At 44.8% G+C, this 21,410-nt stretch overlaps 1 protein-coding gene across 1 annotated transcript; it reads right to left on the reverse strand.

The window, feature by feature from the left end:
* Positions 1–355: 355 nt before the first annotated feature.
* LOC143955222 (uncharacterized) lies at positions 356–19,044 on the reverse strand. Its single transcript, XM_077465305.1, has 14 exons — positions 19,002–19,044; positions 18,405–18,531; positions 17,790–17,978; positions 17,580–17,703; positions 17,366–17,463; positions 17,171–17,279; positions 14,695–15,540; positions 11,783–11,851; positions 11,115–11,200; positions 10,870–10,989; positions 10,678–10,783; positions 10,464–10,561; positions 10,266–10,371; positions 356–7,940 (listed from the first exon to the last, which is right to left on the reverse strand). The coding sequence occupies exons 2-14, from the start codon at positions 18,480–18,482 to the stop codon at positions 6,136–6,138; spliced, it is 3,834 nt and encodes a 1,277-aa protein (XP_077321431.1). The 5' UTR covers positions 18,483–18,531; positions 19,002–19,044; the 3' UTR covers positions 356–6,135.
* Positions 19,045–21,410: the final 2,366 nt, after the last annotated feature.

Consider the following 21,410-nt stretch of genomic DNA (forward strand, 5'->3'; position numbering starts at 1 on the left):
CACACAAGTCTCACGTCATCCCACCCATCTCTGGATGTGTCGCTGATAACCGTGGGTCTGTCAAGGGAATCGGTTTAATCTCTACCAATCACACGTGTCTCACGACATCCCACCCTTCTCTGCTGAACCTGTGTCGCTGATAACCGTGGGTCTGTCAAGGGAATTGGTTTAATCTCTACCAATCACACAAGTCTCATGACATCTCTCTCAACCCTCTCTAGATGTTTCGCTGATAACCCTGGATCTGTCAAAAGGATCAGTCTAATCTCTAACAATCACATTAAACTGTTACACTCGTAATATCTATTTTATATCGTCTCTTTACTACTTCTACTAAGTTATTAACCAACATGGGTACACTTTTTTTAATATTTATTACTTGATCAAATAACATACATATTACTTATAGCTTAAAGTGACCAGACCCTCCTATTATTACACATTTTAAAGGGACCAAACCCCTCATTACGACATTCAAATATTGTGACATTTTCAGGGGACATGACCAGATAAGACCTGTTCACAATAACTTAAACAAAATCTATTTTGTATTTAAAAACATTAAATATGGAGTGTCCCCATGCTTCCATGTGTGTGATGGACACTGAGCTGTCTAATTTTTAGCACCCCCACCCCGTGTTTCTGCTGTATGACCAGTCCCATCAAGCTGCTCCTCTTCACTGGTCATGTAGCCAACTCCTCTCTGACGTCATCAGGACCAGCCTTGTAGGTGAGGACGTCAAAGTTTTGCCCACATACCAGAAGCAAAGGAGAGCATGGGCTGCTGGGAGAGGGACAAGGTAAATGTTCTTCTACAGTAAACCTAACCTACCCTACACAAAATGAGCATCCAACCCTTGCTATCCTGGCAATATGGGGGGGGGGGGGATAACCACATACTACTAAAATGGTATGACCAACTTGAGTTTGGCTTTAAAACCAACTTGTACTTTTCCCATTTTGTTTTCGCTTAATAGTCTGCCCACCTTCTCTGTGCCCTGTTCACCAAATTGGGTATGAGTTTATATTTTACCCTGATCAGATTGCCAGGCCTGACTGCTGTCACATGGGGATAAAGAAAGGGGGGGGGGGGTCTTTGCCTTGTGTAAGCTCTAACCAGACTGACCTGGAGCTTGCATATGGCTTCTTCTCTGGGTTCCTGTTGGTAAAGAGGATGGTAGGGAAAAAAAAGTATCAATGGCAGATAGGGTGGCCAATTAGACAAACCTGATGGGTTCACTCCCTGTCCCAATCAATATGAATAAAGTAAATTTGGGTGGAGATGTTTTTTAAAGCCCATCACCAGGAAACTTGAACCCCTCTCGCTTCCTCTCACTCTCCTCTAACCGATCATTGGCTTGAAAAAGACACTCCAGAGTCTTCTCTCTCCTGTGTTTCACATGAGCTGAGGTACTTCTTCAGGTGTCTGTCACATCCTATTGGTGGCAGGGTCACATCTATGTCACATCCTATGGGTGGCAGGGTCTTTTAAGGATCCAAAAGAAGATGATGTCAGCACATACAGTAGGGACATGGGTGCTCTGCAGAGTTCGATTAGCAGTCCTCTTGCACCCAGAGATGGTGTTAGGGAGGGACCCAGACAGCCAACCAGGGCTTTACTTTTGCACACACTTCCTTCATCCCAAAGCTTCCAAGCTGAGCTCATTTTGCTAATTTAGGCATATCTTCCTCTTGCTTGTGTTCGTCCTGTGACAAAAGAAGTTTAGCTGAAAATCTGCACCAAGTCTGGAATAGCTGCATCATTAGTGGAAAGAGAGATTTCTGCGGCAGAATAACGGGCAGCAGCAAAGTTCCACAAGGGAATGAACTGTGTCTTACTCCACCCATTATGAAGAAAAATACTTAAAAGTACATATACTTCATTGTATTTACAAATTTTCTGCCAACTGATGCGTTCCGCCTCCGGCTGGGAACTAAGCCTAGAGCTTTGATAAGTACAACTACTTCATTTTATTCTGTCTATATCACCAAACACAACACAGGTCCACATTTAAATATCAAATATGGATTTGGCTAATCCTACAGGTTAAAAAATACCTGGTCCTTGACTGGATGTTGTCAGCCAGAAAAATGACCAGTTCTCTCTACTAATTGTAGGTGAAGGTTCTGTTTATAGTGGGAAAGGTGAAAGGTGGATTAATGTCACATAAGATATTAGCTATCACTGTCACACTCGGCAGATGATTCCGAACTCTTTCAACAGGTTGGGTATCTGCCTGGATGATCTTCAGGTCGAACAGGGAGCCTGATAGATCCAATACACAAAAAAATTAAGGCACAATGTACCACCAGATCACAATACGGCAAGGGTTAAGCACCGGCAAGACTTCCACCATACACCTTATCACGGACTTTGGAAATTGCCAACACAAAACTACGAGCAAGTCCTCTTCAACAAAATGGTGGCCGTCTGCACACAGACACCCAAGTCCACGTTGCATAAATGTGAATGAGATGGGTAAAAGATGGCTTCAGCTCCTGTTCTCCACCTGTAGAGAGCCCCTCAGATGCGTTTTGTCCTTTTCGGAGCTCAATCGTAGTCAGTCCCGATTCTGATGTTCTGCGCTAAAGCACAAAACATACAAGCTTTCCAAATCCATGTAGGCCAAGAACTGCAATAAGTGGCAACTTACACTGCTTATTCAGGGGGGAACAATACAAAGCAAAAGGGAGCAGAATCCTTCTGTTTTTTTAGGAAATCTGTGGGCTCTTCGAAGCAGTGCAGCCTTTGCCAGCAAAGTAGCTCACTGCTTGTAAACTATATCACCCACGAAACCACCAACCAATGGATATACCTAAACTTCTAGTGCCCCTATTCTTTTCTACCCTTACCATTGTCCTTATACTGTGCTGGTGGAGCACTAGACTCCATATTACCCCTTCACACCTAAGGGTAAAACAAATGTAAATGCCTAAGCACAATTTTGAAACTTTGACATGTGTTAGTAAAAACCGTACATATCATCACAACTTCTTTGTGCATCCAGGTAGATTATACCTATACCTATATTTTTTTCAGGACAAATTGGGCAATTTAATTTAGTGCTAAAGAGCAATAGATATTCAGTTTTTTTTGTTTTGTTTTTTAATTCTCAAAAAAAACGGGCCCAAAATAGTAAAAAAAAATATGTTTTTAGCTGTATATTTCTTAATACTATCATAACCTACCACCAAAGAACAACCCAAAATAAATTCTCCTGCTCTGGACGATCCCAACAATACCACATATGTGAATGTTAGTTGATGTTTGTACCCTTAGTACAGCTCCAAAACAATAGTGCACGTTTTGCATTTTTTTTATCCTACCTAAAACACACTGACACTAATACTAATAAAAAATAAATAAAAGAAAAACCCTGCCGAAAATATACTGACCCTGACCGTTGACCCTTACTTGACCCAAACACTAACCCTGACATTGACCTAGATCAAACTTTGATCCAAGTATTTTTTATTATTATTTTTATTTATTTTATTTTTTTACACACACCTTTTTTTTTCCCTCTGCAAGGAAAGAGAAATACAATGTATCTCTCCCCTTCATTCATAGAGAGAGAAACACAGGAATGAGCTTCACAGCGACTGATAAGTGTGATAGACAATCAGGAGCTATCACAGCGATCAGGTGACCCGGAAGTGGGAGATCTGGGTCCCGATCATTAGTATGGGACCCGGGGGGGGGCTGCCGCTGAGACACTGGTCTCTGTGCTGGGAGCGTGCTATGCGGCGCGCTCCCTGCACAAAGACAGGTAGGCATATATGCGGCCCCACGGAAAAAAGCCCAGTCTGCATATATGTGAAGGGGTAAAAGAGGAAGTAAACCCTGATGGGTTATACTTCCTCTTATGTTCCCTGCAAAGTAAAAGCATAAATGGGTTAGTACGCATTGCATACTAGCCCATTATGTGCCACTTGCCTGCAAACGAAGCCCGCGATGCCCATGCTGGTGGTCGTATACATCTTTACCCCTCTTCCTTCCGGGGCCTTGGACTCCGGCTCTGTGACTGGCCGGAGTCGTGTGACGTCACTCCCGCACATGTGCCGATGACATCGGCACTTTCTTTAGCGCGCATGCGCCGATTATGTCGGCGCAAGCGTATATGGTAAATATCTCCTAAACCGTGCAGGTTTATAAGATATTTCCAGTACCTAAAGGTAAAGGTAAAAGTGGTGTGTAAGGGTTTACAACCACTTTAAGCAAAATTATACAAATAAAAAATTTAGTTCAGGAAGTCTGGAATACTATACTTATATAGTTTGCTTCCTTGAAAACCCACCTTTTTTGGTTGCCTGGATGGTCCCTAAATGGCTGCCCCATCTCCCTGTGGTTGCCTCCTCTGCCTAGCCATCGGCAAAGGAGACTCTTGCCTACCCATCTGCAAAGGAGACACCCTGGCCAGGGCTGTGTTTGTCCATTGAAACACACAGTGCCTGCCAAGCCATGCCTCTGCTCCCTTCTACCAGCGCCGGGAGTCAGCTGTAGAAGCCTATGGCTATCCTACACCCACACCTCCTTTAAAACAAGGAAGTTCAGGGGGAAAATCGCAGTTCGTGAGGACTGAGCAGTGGTGACAAAGACAACGGGTAGGTAAATGAACTGGAGAATGTTTTACCCTAAATCTGAATTCCATTGTAATTACAGTGGTCCACCAAGGTCCAATGTCGGTATGTACGTGGCATACCTGCAGGATCCAAGTAGGCACCGCTACTACTGTGATCGCCACTGTCTTCGGGGGTCTGGTGGCTGCCCTGCTGCATAATGAACACAGGGAGTTGCTCACAAGTGCCATTCAGAGATTGCCTTGCATTTTTCACAGTGAATGCAAGGCATTTTCTGACTGGACTAGGTCAAGACTGTAATGTCACCTCCCCACCTCATCTAATCAAAGAACGCCTTTAGTACTACTTTGAGAAAAAAAAAAAAATCACAACATTTAGAGGCAGCTCTCCATCAGAGGGTCCCTGGAGTAATCAAAAAAGCATTAAAAGGATGAGAGGGCTACAAGAACTTGAATGAGTCCAGTAAAAATCTATTAAATCAATCAACACATTTCAGGGGCTCAAAACTCTCCTTTCCTCAGGGCTTGAACACCGGCAGAAAATGTAAAGAGATTCTGGACAATACTCTGAATTTTTCTGGCAGTCAGCCTGGCAGCCCAAAACACGGCCTCATTATCTATTTGATTCGCAATTATTGTCCAGTCTCTCTTTAAACCTATTGTCAGTAGCCAAACCCTGAGAAAGCCCCCCGGAAATGCATTGTACTGTTTTTGTGGTTAAAGAGAACTTCTTATAAGCCTCATTCAAGTCCTTGTGGCGCTCCCATCCTATCAATTAACTTTTGGACCACCCCAGTGACCCTCTGGTGCACCTTGGTTGACTAAAAGGTGCCAATAAAGGCTGGACGCCTCTTAAAGTAGTACTACTTTCTAGTGAGAAAAGCAGTCAAACTAGAAAAGAAACCTCTGAGACCAAGCCCCGGTGGATGGGGTGAAACACGTCAAGGGGCGTGGCTGGAGCAGCACTGGCTGAGGCAACAAAATCGATAGATTCTATGAGCACCAGGTTCAGTCTTGAGTGGCGTCTCACACCTTATAGAAAGTCAGGGGCAGGTAAACGAATCCCCAAGCTCAACTGATCGCTGAAGACCGATGCTCTGGCTATAGTGCTCCCGCTCTCCGACGATCAGGTCCATAGTAAATTCAAGCCGGCAACTCGGTGTGTGTTTTAAAATCTGAGTCCTTATTATACTGAAACACACTGGTAAGAATCTAACACGTTTTGGCTGTGATGGGCTTTCTCATAGTACAGACACGGAAAGGCTATCACAGTCGAAACGCGTTAACTTGTTTCAGTATGTAGCCAATAAAGATTTGGATTTTACAGACTACACCAAATTGCTGGCTTGGATTTACTACAGAAAGAAGTAATTTAAATAGTAAGAAAAAAGCTAGGGGTTAAGTGGAAGTCACAGGATGCCGTTCAGAACTCTTCAAGGGCCTACAGCAAATTTAGAACAATGGTCATCAATACAATTCTTTTTCTTTAACTCTTTATAAATAAAATGTCCATCTCTCTTAAGAACCCTTCACCCAAGGTCACAGGTGTTGCAATTCATTTTACTGTAAAAGGGTCCCCTTTCTCGGGACCTGAAGATGGCTCCTGAACATCATGAGTTCTCCAGTGTCCGGTGAGTCCTGAGTTTTGGGACTCCGGTGGAGCAGAACATAGTTTGTCTGTGGAGTGAATCTTTTGGTGTCTATTGAGAAGCCTTTTCTCTTTGAACCTTTTGCCACAGTCAAGACAGGGAAACCACATCATCCCTGTGTGGACCTGCTCGTGTTTCCGCAGGAATAGCCTCCGGGTAAAACGCTCCCCGCACTCTGCACAGCCGTACGGCTTCTCTCCGGTATGAAGCCTAAAATGGTCAACCAGGTAGGACTTCTGCTTGAAGCGTTTTCCGCACTCGGAACAGGGGTAGGGCTCAAAGCCGGTGTGGATCCTTCGGTGTGTCATGAAACTGGACCTATGGGCAAAGCTCTTGCCGCAGTCCACACAGGTAAACGGCTTAACCCCTGTATGGACCACCTGATGTCGAATAAGGACCGCCTCCTGCGCAAAACATCTCCCACACTCGGAACAGGAAAACGGTTTCTCGCCCGTGTGAGTGCGCTGATGGTTGAGGAGAAATACTTTGCGGGTGAAACAACTTCCGCACTCAGAACAGGAGAACGGTTTGTCCCCATAGTGCATCTTCTGGTGTTCGCGGAGAGAACCGCTCTGACGAAACCTTTTCCCGCACTCGACACACTGGTATGGCTTCTCTCCCGTGTGGGTGAGCCGATGTCTGATGAGTTCAGAGTTGAAGCCAAATTTTTTTCCGCACTCCGAACACTCGTAGGTCTCCTTGTCTGCTTTCCGATGCCTATGGAGACCCCGGTCTTGTGTGACACGCTTGCCGCAATCTGGACAGAGGAACGGAATCTTGTTGGAGTTGATGGTCTGATACTCTTCAGGAGGTAACTTTAACAGAAACCATTTAACACATCCTGAACAAACGAACAGAGCATCAATGGCTTGAGCGTCTGTGACTGTCTCAAGAGGACGCCCGCCACATATAGGGGGATCCTGTGGCAGATGGGCACTGGGGAGTCTTGGATGAAGATTTGGATTAGGAGGTGTGCCTTCTGAAGAGCTAAATGTATCCATGTTTTCAAGAGGACCCACGCCACGTATAGGGGGGCTCAGTGACAGTTGGGCACTGGGGAGTCCTGGATGAAGATTGGGATTAGGAGATGTGTCTACTGGAGAGCCAAATGTATCTGTGTTCTTAAGAGGATGCATAGGGGGCTCCAATGACAGATGGGCACTAGGGAGTCCTTGATGAAGATTGGAATTAGGTTTGTCTTCTGTAGAGCTAAACGTAACCCTGTTTTTAAGAGAACGTCCACCACCAGTTGGTGGCAGATGGACACTAGGGAGTCCTTGATGAAGATTGGGATTAGGAGGCCTGTCTTCTGAAGAGCCAAATGTATCCCTGTTCTTAAGAGGACTTCCACCACACGTAGGAGCAGTTGGTGGCAGATGGGCACTGGGGAGACTTTGATGAAGATTGGGAATAGGAGGTCTGTCTTCCAAAGAGCCGAACATACCCCTGTTTTTAATAGGACGCCCACCACACGTAAGAGGAATCGTTGACAGATGGTCACTGGGGTGTCCTGGATGAAAATTGGGATCTTCTGAAGAGCCGAATGTAATGTTCTCATCTTCTGAGTTACAATCCAGAGATGAACTGAGACGTCTCTCAAGGTGGAGAGTTGGGTCAACACCGATTTCTACCGAAGGTTTGGACACGTCTTCGTCTTCTGCTTTACATCTTAGAAATGAGTGTGAAGATTCGCTGGTCTCCCATCCAACTGCTGGAGATAAAGGAGAATTTATACTTACTATTGAGGTATCCTCATTCGTGGTACCATTCAAAAACCTGCCATGATCCACCATCTTCTAATTTTCAAATGATTGGTCTTTTAATTACAACTCATAACTACAAACAATTTCAATAATGCTATAAAGTTCCATTGTATTTTCAGTTCTATCGTATTATCATTTGTGTTCATCACTGGCTTGGTCAAACATTCAATCATACGTGGATGTAATCCCTGGCTTTATACGCTGGTACTAAACAATTTTCAGATATAGATCAAAAATAAATTGCGCTAATTAAATAATTATGAAAATATAAAGGGATCTGTGTTCATAAAGCACATAAAAAGAAAAGACAGAAAAGAAGACCATAAAGTGATGTGAAATCCAATGTGTCCCTTGTGACTTTCACCGAAAATGTGTGCCTCCGCCTCATAAAATGGCTCCTCATGACCTCCTGTTACGGGAGGTCTTTTGCCCTTGTGGCTATATACCCAGCCAGGGCCTTTGACCGTTCAGGGGGATCGCGCTGTCAGGATTCCGCCACCCAAAATGGATTTGATCACACGTAAGCCCAAAAAAGAGATAAGGCCTCCAAGGTGTAAAATCTTCAATGTTTATTGGTTTAAAAATGTATTCCACTTACAGTACATCTAGGAATGTAATCTTACATAAAAATTCAAGCCGGCCGGCTAATAGTAGCAGCCTCGTGTATCTGGACTTGCGAGAACCCAGTGACGTCAGCGCGTAAATCCTCCCTATGTGTTTCGTCAGAGAGGACGTCATCCTGGGGTACTTTCTCAGATATAGATGGGAGTGAGTGGCGATTTATTTACTACTGGGATTGCAAGCCAATAAAGACCTGTGCAATCTTATCTTTTATGTGAATGTACATACTTAATAAACTACTGTTATTTCCTTTGTGTATGCTGCTCGTGATAGGATGGTGGCGATAGGAGTGTACGCTACAGGTTTTTTAATGTACATTTACTGCTTTTTCCTTGTTTTGGTGTGTGTGTGTGTTGTTTGCTTTTGCAAAACTTAATAAAATGTCAATAAAAATCTATTTGATCAAAAAAATATTTTTTTCAGTCCATCATTTACTAATTTTCCACCAACTGATACGTTTCACTCCCTGCTGGGAAATAATCCTAGAGCTTTATAATTAAAGTGGTTGTTAAGGTACGAGGTTTTTTTTAACTTAATGCAGTCTCTGCATTATGGTAAAAAAAAAAAACCTTCAGGCTGCAGCTTCCCCCCCCTCCAGGCCCCCCTTATACTTATCCACGCCCAATCTCGATCCAGCGATGTGCAGAAGAGCAGAGGCTCTCTCCATCCTCATTGGTTCAGACACAGCAGTGGAAGCCATTGGCTCCCGCTGCTGTCCATCACAGTCAGCGAGTCGGGAGCAGGAGCAAGCATGTACGATTGCCCCATATAAAGGGGCTTGCTATGTGGGCACTTGGCAGGGGGAGGAGCCCGAAGAGCTGGTGGGGGAGCTGAGAAAAGGAGGATCTGGGCTGCTCTGTGCAAAACCATTGCAGGGCAGGGGTGAGTATAACATGTTTGTTATTTTAAAAAAATATAAGCATTAGAATCCCTTTAGGGCCAAGCAGTGGGCGAAATGTGTCAGTTTACGAGGTGGGTGGAGTGTCCTCAATTGTGTTGGAGAAATAAAATAGTTCCAGCAGCTTCCTATGATGGTATGTGGACTGGTATGGGAGGAATGGATCCTGGACAGGTGAGCACCCACTCAGGTGATGACAGAGACAGTGCTTTGAGTAGTATTAGTGAAATTATGAGTGATTATCTTACCCCCTTATCTTCCAACACACTCCCTGATATCCTAGAGATTATTTCTTAGGGATAAAGCATTGTATTCTTGTCAGGTAAAGCCGGCAACTTGGGGTGCTCCATCAAAATGAATCCTTTATTGGCGTCATATATAAAAACACAATTCTGTAGGTGCTAACGCGTTTCGGCTACACAGCCTTCCTCATACGCAACGTGTGGCCGAAACGCGTTAGATCTAAAGCATTGTGTCTTTATATATGTAGCTAATAAAGGATTCATTTTGAAAGAGCAATCCGGGTTGCCGGTTTTACTTGACAAGGATACAATTCTTTATCCCCAAGTCATTTTCCTGCAATCTCTAGGATCGAATCTCTCCAAAGAACTCAACTAGTAAACTACTGAACTGGGCACCAGCTGTCTCCTCATTACTTTCTATTGACAGAGGAGGGAGGAGCAGAAGAGATTGTAGTAGAGACCAAACAAGGAGAATTTGAGACTCTTCTCTGGATTTAGTGTTTATTCCTCACCTGTGCTGATCTCTGGAGAAACTTCTTCCTTCTTACACGGCTCATCATCCCTCACATATGTCTCTTCATTCATCGCTTCTACTTCAAAATTAGTTGCCATTTTATTCTTTAGACAAAAAAAAATAGAACGAATCATAGGCTGAACGAGTTTAGACCTTGGAAATCTGATATGAAATAAGGCCGATCACTTCTACCTACCTGATGATGGTGGGGGATGGTGTGATCTTCCTGTGTGGAATCCCGGGAATACAGAGGACGGGGACATCTCTCTGGTGGGTTCCCATTACTGGATCCATCTGTAGGAAACACACACACTGACTGAATACATTGTTTCTATGTGTTTATCAGATGATGGGGGATCTAGGTGGAGCCTCCGTACTGCTCTCTCCTTTACAATAAAGTCTCCTCTTACCCGGTGATGTGAGGGGCGGCTGATTCTCCATCATGACGTCCTTGTAGAGATTATCGTGTTCTTCTACGTGCTCCCTCCCCTCCATCGGGAATTTAATACCGACATCCTGACACACACAATGATACAGTCACCATCCAGACACATCCCTTGTCCGTTACTGGATAATGTCCCAGAATTCCCGGCACCGCTCACCTCTCCTGTCAGCAGACCAATGATCTTCTGGATGACTTCTAGGATCTTCTTGTCATTGCTTCTCTCCAGTATCAGTGAGGAAAATGGTGGATCATTGGGCTTTCTTATCGGTCCATAATACTAAAAAAAAAAAAAAAAAAAACATACATCATACTACCCTCCCAGAATCCTCCTCTCCAGTCAGGTCTGTGTTTTATTAATAGAGATCAGAGTGATGTCATGTGACCTCCCAGAATCCTCCCCACCTCTCCGGTCAGCAGGTAGATGATCTCCAGGGTGAGGTCCAGTATCTCCATCATGTGACTTCGCTGCTCCTCAATCTTCTGGTGGTCTAGACACAGAACAAAGTCAGGTGTTTTTCGCAAACCTAACATAACAGAATCTAAAAGGGAAATGGTTTCAATGTGCTCATCAACTCAAAGTATATGGGGATATAAGGTGAGTGTTCATGACATTAATGATGAAGAAGAACAGAAACTTCATCCGTTGCCCCAACTGTTCACCAATATACAAGGAGGCTTGGTCCAAAAACACCCAATGTAGGCTGTGTCATTCAGTGGTGGTGGTAGGTTGTCCAGTGGTCCTCAGAGTCGGTACGGTTATAGATGTAGACTAGAGGGGATGACTCGTCTGGGTCTACAAGGAGACCTCATATTGTGTGACCACCTATAAATGGTTCCCAGTTTGCACTTGAGTGCATATGATTGGACCAGAGACCAGTAATGTCTTGGTGGTGCCCCTGGCATCCAATGTGTACAGCATATTAAAAAAGAAATATATATATATATATATATATATATATATATATATATATATATATATATATGTGTGTGTGTGTGTGTGCCTGCCCTTTACAGATGTCTCCAGGATTTCTCCCAGACAATCATATAATGATAGATGATCTCATCCTTACCTCCCCTGATCCCATATCCACTACAAGCTGCCATCTCTCCACTGTTGTCCACATCGGATGTTGTCAATAAAGTTCACAGCTATTTCTATACAGTATATATATATATATATATACTGACATCTTGTGGCCAAATTTGGGTGCTGCGTCTCAACCAGAGGGAGAAATGCATTGTACACAGCAGGGATCACTCTGGGGGGACTCGCACTCCCTCTAGTGGTCACACTGAGAACTGTGCTGCATTATATCAGCGGGAAGAAGTAATCCTTTTATATCATTATTATTGATCATCAGGGGCGGACTGACCATTTGGCCACTCGGGCACTGCCCGAGGGCCCCGGGCCACTAGGGGGCCCCATCAGGGTTGCCAGCCTCAGTAAAACCAGGGACAGTATATAAAAATCTGTGTTTTTTTTTTACATCTGTCTCTGAAATGTCCCTTACCGACAACCTTTTGGGCTAAAAATCCCGAGATTATAGCTGCCCCACCTCTCCAGTACCTTCTCAGCCAATAGAAACATGTCTGTGTATACTGTGTGATTGTATACTGTGTGTGTGTATACTGTGTGGCCCCATAATCTCCTATTGCCCAGGGGCCCCATAATCTCCTATATCCCAGGGGCCACATGAGTTGTAAGTCCACCCCTGTTGATCGTATTTATTGTATTATTGTTAATAATAGTATTATTATTATTCAAGCTATACATGAATTTAATAAGTAAACTATGAACAACCTTTTCTACATGTTATCTTTTTTCTTTTGCAAAGTTTTTTGTTTTTTTTAATCGAATTTTCAGCATTAAAGTAAAACTTTCTGGTTAAAATAAATATTAGAAAAAAAAACTAAAAGGCAAAACATTTTTTTTACATTTTTTGACAGATTGGAGAGGCATTAGAACCCCTGTCGGTTTTTATTGATGTCTGTGTCCCCTTTAGGGAGATTTCCCCCTCTCTATTTGTCCTGTTTACTATTATTATTGAAAGTGAAAGTAAAAGGAAATCCCACATCTTTGGTTGTCCCCAGTAAAGTAATAGAGGTGAAATCTTCCAATGGGGACACTAGTTCTGGTGACCCGGGGGAGGTGCCCTTAAGGGATTCCCTTAATTTGCATGGTTTTCCTCTCACTTCCTGCTTGGCTATAGGACAGGAAGTGAAAGGAAATCTCCATAATGGGACACAGATGGTGAAAAAAAAAATCTAAAGGGTTATAACCCTCTTTTCAAAATGTAAAAAAAGTTTTCGTTTCACCGAGCGGATGGTGTATGTATGATAACTAAGTCCTTCCCCGGCTAAGCAGCTGCATGGTTCCGCCTGTACAAAATGCAGTCCTGTGTTTGCCAGACATGATTATATGATCCATTTGATGAGTGGTCATTGGCTCCACTCAGGGCATGCATAATGCCTGGGATATGTTCAATATCGTGTCTTATTTCCTCATTTTTATTTATTTTTATTCTTACAGCAAATCTGTCTTTTTATAAAAAAAACTTCAAATTGCCCTGCCTTGCAGTGTGAGCCGCTGTGGCGACTGAGATTACTTTTAGCGCTATTTTACTGCTGTGTCAATTCCCGCTGCCAATCTATAGAAATCATCCTGTACTTCCAAGTATGGGAGAGCATGGACACCAAACTCATACTGGGCACAGCAGGTGTACAGACCTGAGAACTGGGCACAGAGATGGTGGGAACCCCTCATAATGGGCACAGCAGGTGTACAGACCTGTGAACTGGGCACAGAGATGGTGGGAACCCCTCATAATGGGCATAGCAGGTGTACAGACCCAGGAAATCAGCACAGGGGTGGTATGAACCCCTCATAATGGGCACAGTAGGTGTACAGACCCAGTAACTCCGCACAGGGATGGTGGGAACCCCTCATAATAGGCACAGCAGGTGTACAGACCTGGGAACTTGGCACAGCAATGGTGGGAACCTCTCATAATGGGCACAGCGGTTGTGTACAGACCTGGGAACTCAGCACAGGGATGGTGGGAACCCCTCATAATGGACACAGCTGGTATACAGACCTGGGAATTCAGCAAAGGATGGTGAAAACCCCTCATAATGGGCACAGCAGGTGTACAGACCTGGGAACTCATCACAGGGATGGTGAAAACCCCTCATAATGGGCACAGCAGGTGTACAGACCTGAGAACTGGGCACAGGGATGGTGGGAGCCCCTCATAATGAGCACAGCAGGTGTACAGACCTGGGAACTCAGCACAGGGGTGGTGAGAACCCCTCATAATGGGCACAGTAGGTGTACAGACCCAGTAATTCCGCACAAGGATGGTGGGAACCCCTCATAATGGGCACAGTAGGTGTACAGACCCAGTAACTCCGCACAAGGATGGTGGGAACATCTCATAATGGGCACAGCGGGTGTACAGACCTGGGAACTTGGCACAGGGATGATGGGAACCCCCCATGATGGGAACAGCGGGTGTAAAGACCCAGGAGCTGGGCACAGGGATGGTGGGAACCCCTCATAATGGGTACAGCAGGTGTACAGACATGAATACTTAGCACAGGGATGGTGGGAAACACTCACAATGGGTACCTCATCACCTGGTGGAGTGCTCTCTGTACAAGACTGCAGAAGATGTCAGACCTATATAAATATATAATAATAGTGTAGGACTGTGGTGGACATTAGAGTGTAAGCTGTTCTTGTGCAGAGAATGATGTGGCTCAATGTCCAGCTATATGAGTGCATAAAAATATTACAAAAAAAATAAACTAATAAGAGAGTGAAGAGATGAGATTAGTAAAAAAAAATTGATATTTATTGGGATTCATGTTGTAAAGTGCTGCGCAAACTGTTGGAGCAATATAAATCCCGTGTAGTAATAATAATTTACACATTGGATAAAGTCACGTTCATCCACAGATATGGAGGTTCTGCTCTTTCAGTGGAGTAACTGTAGGTGGCGCTGCTGATGTCTGGCCAAGCTGGAGCTCTGGGTGAATCGGTCTCCGCACTCTCGGCAGGCGTAAGGTTTGTCCCCCGTGTGGTTCTTGTGATGCCGGTAAAAACTGGACTGGTGAGCGAAGTACTTCCCGCACTCCGTACAGCAATACGGCTTCTGTCCGCTGTGGACCGTCTGGTGCTGAAGGAGATAAGCCTTCAGGGTGAAATGTTTTCCGCACTCTCGGCAGGAATAGCTCTTCTCCTCCGAGTGACTCTGGACGTGCCTCTGGAAATTGGACTTCTGCGAGAAGTCCTTGCCGCAGTGCGCGCAGGAATACGGCTTCTCCGCTAGGTGGACCTTTTGATGCCGCATGTGGTTGGACTTCTGGGTGAAGCTCTTCCCGCACTCCGAGCAGGAGTATGGCTTCTCCCCTGTGTGGATGCGTTGGTGTTTGTTAAAGTCGGACTTGTGCGCAAAGCCCTTCCCACAGTAGGAACACACGTACGGCTTCTCGCCAGTGTGGGACCTGCGATGGGCCAGGAGGAAAGCTTGGTTCGAGAAACTTTTCCTGCACTCGGAGCCGGAGGTCTCACTTAAACTAAGGCTCCGATTTTGGGAACAAGAGTCAACTGAATTGAGGCACACTTCACCCCCTGAGTCAGGTGTATTATGGGTAATAATTACTGACTGGGTAGGAAGATGCCTTTTGTGTGTGGCGGGACCAGCTGGCAGATTAGCAACGTGAAGATCTAGATGAAGATGAGGAGCAGTGGTGTCCTCTCCCACAGATGTCTCAATGATGTCTTCTATTTTACGCCGCGGAAATGATCGGCTGCCCTGTCCATCTGCTGGATAAGAAATCACTTTACAGTAATGTGTACACTTCCATATTTTTATTTTTTCGGAACTCTTTGATACTAGAAAGGTCATCGTTCTCTATTGCTAAGCTCGGCTGTCAGGGACCTTGTGCAGCATGCAAGCACTTCATACCGGGCACTGTCGCCCCCTTCCTGCCCAGGTCAAATTTTACCTTTCAGTGCTGCTGCACTTTGAATGACAATTGACACGGTCAGGCACCACTGTACCCATATGAGAGATAGAGCTTTCTTTTGGTGGTATTTAATCAACATCACTGGGGTTTTTTATATTTTGCTAAACAAACAAAAAATACAAAAAAATATTTAAAAAAAAAAAATGTTTTCCTTAGTTTCTGTTATAAAATTTTGCAAATAAGTAAATTTAATTCTTCCCTAATGTGCACTGATGAGGTGGTGCTGATGTGCATTGATGAGTTGGCCCTGATGTGCACTGATGAGGCTGCACTGATGTGCATTAATGAGGTGGCCCTGATGAGGCTACACTGATATGCACTGATGAGGTGGCCCTGATGAGGCGACACTGATGTGCACTGATAGGCGGCACTGATGAGGTGGCACCGATTTGCACTGATCAGGAAGCACTGATGGGCTATGATGAGGCAATATTGATGAGGCTGCACCGATGGGCATTGATGAAGTGGCCCTGATGAGGCAGCACTGATACTGATGTGCATTGATGAGGTGGCCCTGATGTCCATTGATGAGGCTGCACTGATGTGCATTGATAAAGTGTCCCTGATGAGGCAGCACTGGTAGGCGGTACTGATGAGGTGGCCCTGATGTGCACTGATGAGGCGGTACTGATGTCCTCTGATAGGTGGCACTGATGAGGCAGCACTTATTTTCACTGATGATGCTGCACTGATGGGCTATGATGAGGTGATATTGATGAGGCTGCACTGATGTGCATTGATGGGGTGGCCCTGATGTCCACTGATGAGGCTGCACTGATGTGCATTGATGAGGTGGCCCTGATGTGCACCGATGAGGCGACACCGATGTGCACTGATGAAGCAATACTGATGAGGCTGCACTGATGGGCGCTGATGAGTTGGTACTGATGAGGCGGCACTGATAAAGTGGCACTAATGGGCACAGATAAGCTTCACTGAGGGGGCTGCCTTGATTATTTGTGTAAACAGTGTACCCGCTCTGCCCTGTCAGACTTGCCGGTTATCGGCTCTCCTTTCCTCACACAGAGACAGCATGTGAGGAAATTAATTATGATAACCGGCAAGTCTATTTACATATGGCCAACTTTAATTGGACGCAGCCGATCACATAGTAAAGGGCCGCTGTGGTTGGCCCTTTACCATGATCTGTGATCACCTGTGTCCAGAGGACACAGTGGTCACAAAGCGTTCCCCAGGGGGCACGCAGGAGGTGCACACGTGGGTGGACATCATCCCAGAACTGAAGAGCCGCGCTGTAGCCGTCCTTCATCTAGAGCTTTGGATTGTTTCGCAAAAATGCAGCATGTCTGTATTTTTCAGCAGTGCATTGCAACCCACCTGATGGCACTGATACCTGTGACATGAAAGTGTGGCAATATATTATGGTATGTCTAAGATGTATTGTATGAATAGGGTTTATTCCTCACCTGTGTTGATCTCTGGAGGAATTTCCTCCTCCATCCATGGCTCATTACTACACACATATGGCTCCTCCTCTTCTTTAACTTTAACTTTAATATCAAGCAAGGCTCCATTCTGGATAAACACAAAGCATTAATTTTTCTGTAATGTCCATAGAGGTTTTTATGAGATACAATAATGGGACAATTAGCCCCATCTACCTGATGAGGATGAGGGATGGTGTGACCTTCCTGTGTGGAATCCCAGGAATACAGAAGACGGGGATATCTCTCTGGTCGGTTCCCATTACTGGATCCATCTGTAGGAAACACACACACTGACTGAATACATTGTTTCTATGTGTTTATCAGATGATGGGGGATCTAGGTGGACCCTCCGTACTGCTCTCTCCTTTACAATAAAGTCTCCTCTTACCCAGTGATGTGAGGGGCGGCTGATTCTCCATCATGACGTCCTTGTAGAGATCCTTGTGTCCTTCTAAATACTCCCACTCCTCCATGGAGAAATAGACAGTGACATCCTGACACCTTATAGGAACCTGACACACACAATGATACAGTCACCATCCAGACACATCCCTTGTCTGTTACTGGATAATGTCCCAGAATTTCCGGCACCGCTCACCTCTCCCGTCAGCAGCTCAGTGATCTTCTGGGCAACTTCTAGGATCTTCTTCTCATTGTTTCCCTCAGATGTCAGAGAGGGAGGTGGAGTACCCATAATGGGGCTGAGGCTCTTGCACCATCCTTTGGATACATGGTCAAGGCTACTGGGTGTAACATGGGCACTCTGCTTCGATTCAGGTACATATACCTAGATAAAGACAAACATTAGGAATGTTCCTACAGATGTGACCTCCCAGAATCCTCCTCACCTCTCCGGTCAGGTCTGTGTTTTATTAATAGAGATAAGAGTGAAGTCACCTGACCTCCCAGAATCCTCCTCACCTCTCCGGTCAGGTCTGTGTTTTATTAATAGAGATAAGAGTGATGTCATGTGACCTCCCCGAATCCTCCTTACCTCTCCGGTCAGGTCTGTGTTTTATTAATAGAGATAAGAGTGATGTCATGTGACCTCCCAGAATCCTCCTCACCTCTCCGGTCAGGTCTGTGTTTTATTACTAGAGATAAGAGTGATGTCATGTGACCTCCCCGAATCCTCCTCACCTCTCCGGTCAGGTCTGCATTTTATTAATAGAGATAAGAGTGATGTCATGTGACCTCCCAGAATCCTCCTCACCTCTCCAGTCAACAGGTAAATGATCTCCAGGGCAAGATCCACTATCCCCTTGGTCATGTGACTCTGGTTCCAGCTCATCCCATATATGTTTCCGGATGGTCACCTATCCCGTAACCTCACAGCCAACCTGCAAATAAAAGAAAGTGGGGATTGATCACGCGCTAATAAGACCGATCTTGCACAGTTCCACAGTACAGGACATGATAGCAATGTGTAAAGTCAGCCAATGAGTAATTCCATGGTTGTCATTAAAGTTCAGGAAGATCTGCAGAGAAACCATTGGGCTGTTGTACATTCTGCTCCACCAAATGTCCCATCTGGGTCACCATACGGCATGGACGCGACTATGTAACTATATACATGCATTGACGTGGAAAATATATATTATTATATGAAATATACTGTATGTGTATAAATATATATATATATATATATATATATATATATATATATTAACATAATGTGAATGTATATTTCATACATAAAAAAAATATTTATTTAGATATAGATATATTATATCTATATATAATATATTCTACATTATGATATGCAATTATCACATACCTACAACAGACATAAACATACTATCCCTCTTACCAGCTCCTATATCCCCCTCCTTTACATCCTAATTGGTTTTCCATTGTGTGTCTGAAAAGGAAGTTGTCAATAAAGATATCCATGACTTCCTGGTTGTGCGTTCCACTTGGCTTTGGTTGCTTTTATTTTTCAATAAACTTTATTGTTAAGTAGGGATTGCTGGCAAACACAATCAATTCATGAAGGAGAGAAATGGAAGGGGTGGCAGAGGTTCTATACGGGGGATGTGGGATGGAGGCAAATTGACAGCCTGGAGTTTTTGTGGTGATCAAAGCATGCTGGGATTTGTAGTGCAGCTGAAGTGTTGCTGTATATAGTGTGATATTGGGGAGTTCAGCTCAGTGGTAGATGCGTTTTTAGGGAGTCCATGGCAGTCTGAACTGTGGTTTAGGGCTTGCCAGCCTATTTTTATTAAAACAAATATGACGCAAAGTCCTTTAAATCAGGATTTCCCACACAGGGGGTTCAGTTTCACATAGCAAAACCGCAGATCTCCCAACTGTCCCATTTTCGCGGGACTGTCCCTGATTTGGAGCAATGTCCCTCTGTCCCTCTTTCCTCCTCATTTGTCCCCCATTTTGGTCTGATCTATATAGGTGTATATAAAATGCACTACTTATATATCAAAAAGTGTTTCCCAGTACTAAACTTTTCATCTGATTACCAAATTAATGCATTTGGAAATTCCAAAAGGAACAGAAGGGGTAAAAATCACGTATGGGTTTAATTAATCTTTCTTTTTTTTATACAATGCTCCTTTAAGGGGGCGTGGCAAGGGTGTGTCCTATGCCTATGTAATTTTGCTAATAGGCGTCCCTTGTTCCCATTTCAAAAAGTCGGGAGTTATGAAACTGGTAACAAAAATGCAGAGCCACCCGGCTCCCTCTTCAGCAGCACTGCTGCTCTTTTTACTGGTTCATCAAACCCTGATCTCACCCAGCTTTCTGGGTTCTCCTGACTCACCCAGGCTGTAGTTACAGCCCCCTGCTGCATGGGCCCAGTCCTGGCCTTTCACTAGGGGGATATCCTGGTACCCCCAGTCTCCTTCACTCCTCTGGGACCTCCAGATTCTTTCAGTCCCCTGGATCTGCCAAGTTGTCCCGGCTCTCCCAGTCTCCTGGACTCACTTAGCAACTTCAACTCTCCCAGTCCTATAGGTAGGGTTGCCACTTATCCCTTTAAACCCGAACACACAGGTTCTGAGGCTAATTTAAGTGAGTTTAATTACCACCTTAATCAGCCACAGAACCTGTGGAATTCATATGTGTTCGGGTTTAAAGGGATGAGGTGGCAACCTTACCTATAGGTATGGAATCTCTCCTCCAACATGGAGTGTTGTCTTCTGAGTAGAGCACCTCTCCTGATGAGAGTACGCATGTCTCCCAATGGGAGAACACACCTGTCTCCAAATGGGAGTTCAGAGCTTAGGCCATGCCTCACTTATGAGTGTGCACACCAGCACACTCACACAGCCTGCAGGTCTCCAGTAAGACCTGGGCACAAGACTGAAGGCTTCATCCCACCCAAGACTCTCTGAAGCTTTCGGACCTTGATCTGGGATTACAAAAACAGTAGTTTGTGTCTCTCCCCCTCCCACAAAGGTGACTTTTCTTTTCAGTGGTTTGTGTCTCTGCTCCTCCCACAATGGTAAGCTCTCCCCACAGTAGTTAGTGCCTCTGCCCCTCCCACAATGGTGAGATTTCCTTGTGTCACAGCCCCTCCCACAATAGTGAGATCCGCCAGCAGTTAGTGTCTCTGTCCCACAATGGTAAAATTCCCCTGCAGTAGTTTGTGTCTCTGCCCCTCCCACAATGGTAAAATTCCCCTGCAGTAGTTTGTGTCTCTGCCCCTCCCACAATGGTGAGATTTTCTGCAGTAGTTTGTTTCTCTGTCCCTCCCACAATGGTGAGGTTTCCCCCCCAGCAATTAGTGTCTCTGCCCTTCCCACAATGGTAAAATTCGCCTGCAGTAGTTTGTGTCTCTGCTCTGCCCCTCCCACAGAGGTGAGATCTTCCCCCAGTAGTTAGTGTCTCTGCCCTTCCCACTATAGTGATATTTCCCTGAAGTAGTTTGTGTCTCTGCCCCTTCCACAATGATGAGCTTCCCCACCAGTAGTTAGTCTTTCTGCCCCTCCCACAATAATGAAATTCCCTGTAGTAATTATTGTCTCTGCCCCTCCCACAATGATGAGATTTTCTGCAGGATTTTGTGTCTCTATCCCTCCCACAATGGGGATAATTCCCTGCAGTAGTTTGTGTCTCCCTTATGTTATTCTAATAAATACCACATATGTGTAGCACCCTCTAGTGTGCACTTTGTGTAGGTACATTTATTTGTATGACTCATGATAACTGTGAGAGTCTGTAATTAGGTCGGGTTACTTCAGGTCAGGCTGGATGGCTCTACAGG

The sequence above is a fragment of the Lithobates pipiens genome, unplaced genomic scaffold, assembly GCF_037356315.1.
Source record: "Lithobates pipiens isolate NorthernLeopardFrog02 unplaced genomic scaffold, aLitPip1_a1.2 Scaffold_35, whole genome shotgun sequence".
Lineage (NCBI taxonomy): Eukaryota > Metazoa > Chordata > Amphibia > Anura > Ranidae > Lithobates > Lithobates pipiens.

Coding starts and splice junctions, on each gene's coding strand:
- LOC143955222 (XM_077465305.1), bottom strand. CDS start 18,482: ATGAGCTGGAACCAGAGTCACATGACCAAGGGGATAGTGGATCTTGCC. Junction 17,704..17,789: donor CTGAGCTGCTGACGGGAGAG/GTGAGCGGTGCC, acceptor TGTGTGTGTCAG/GTTCCTATAAGGTGTCAGGA. Junction 15,541..17,170: donor TCCTCCAGAGATCAACACAG/GTGAGGAATAAA, acceptor TTTCTTATCCAG/CAGATGGACAGGGCAGCCGA.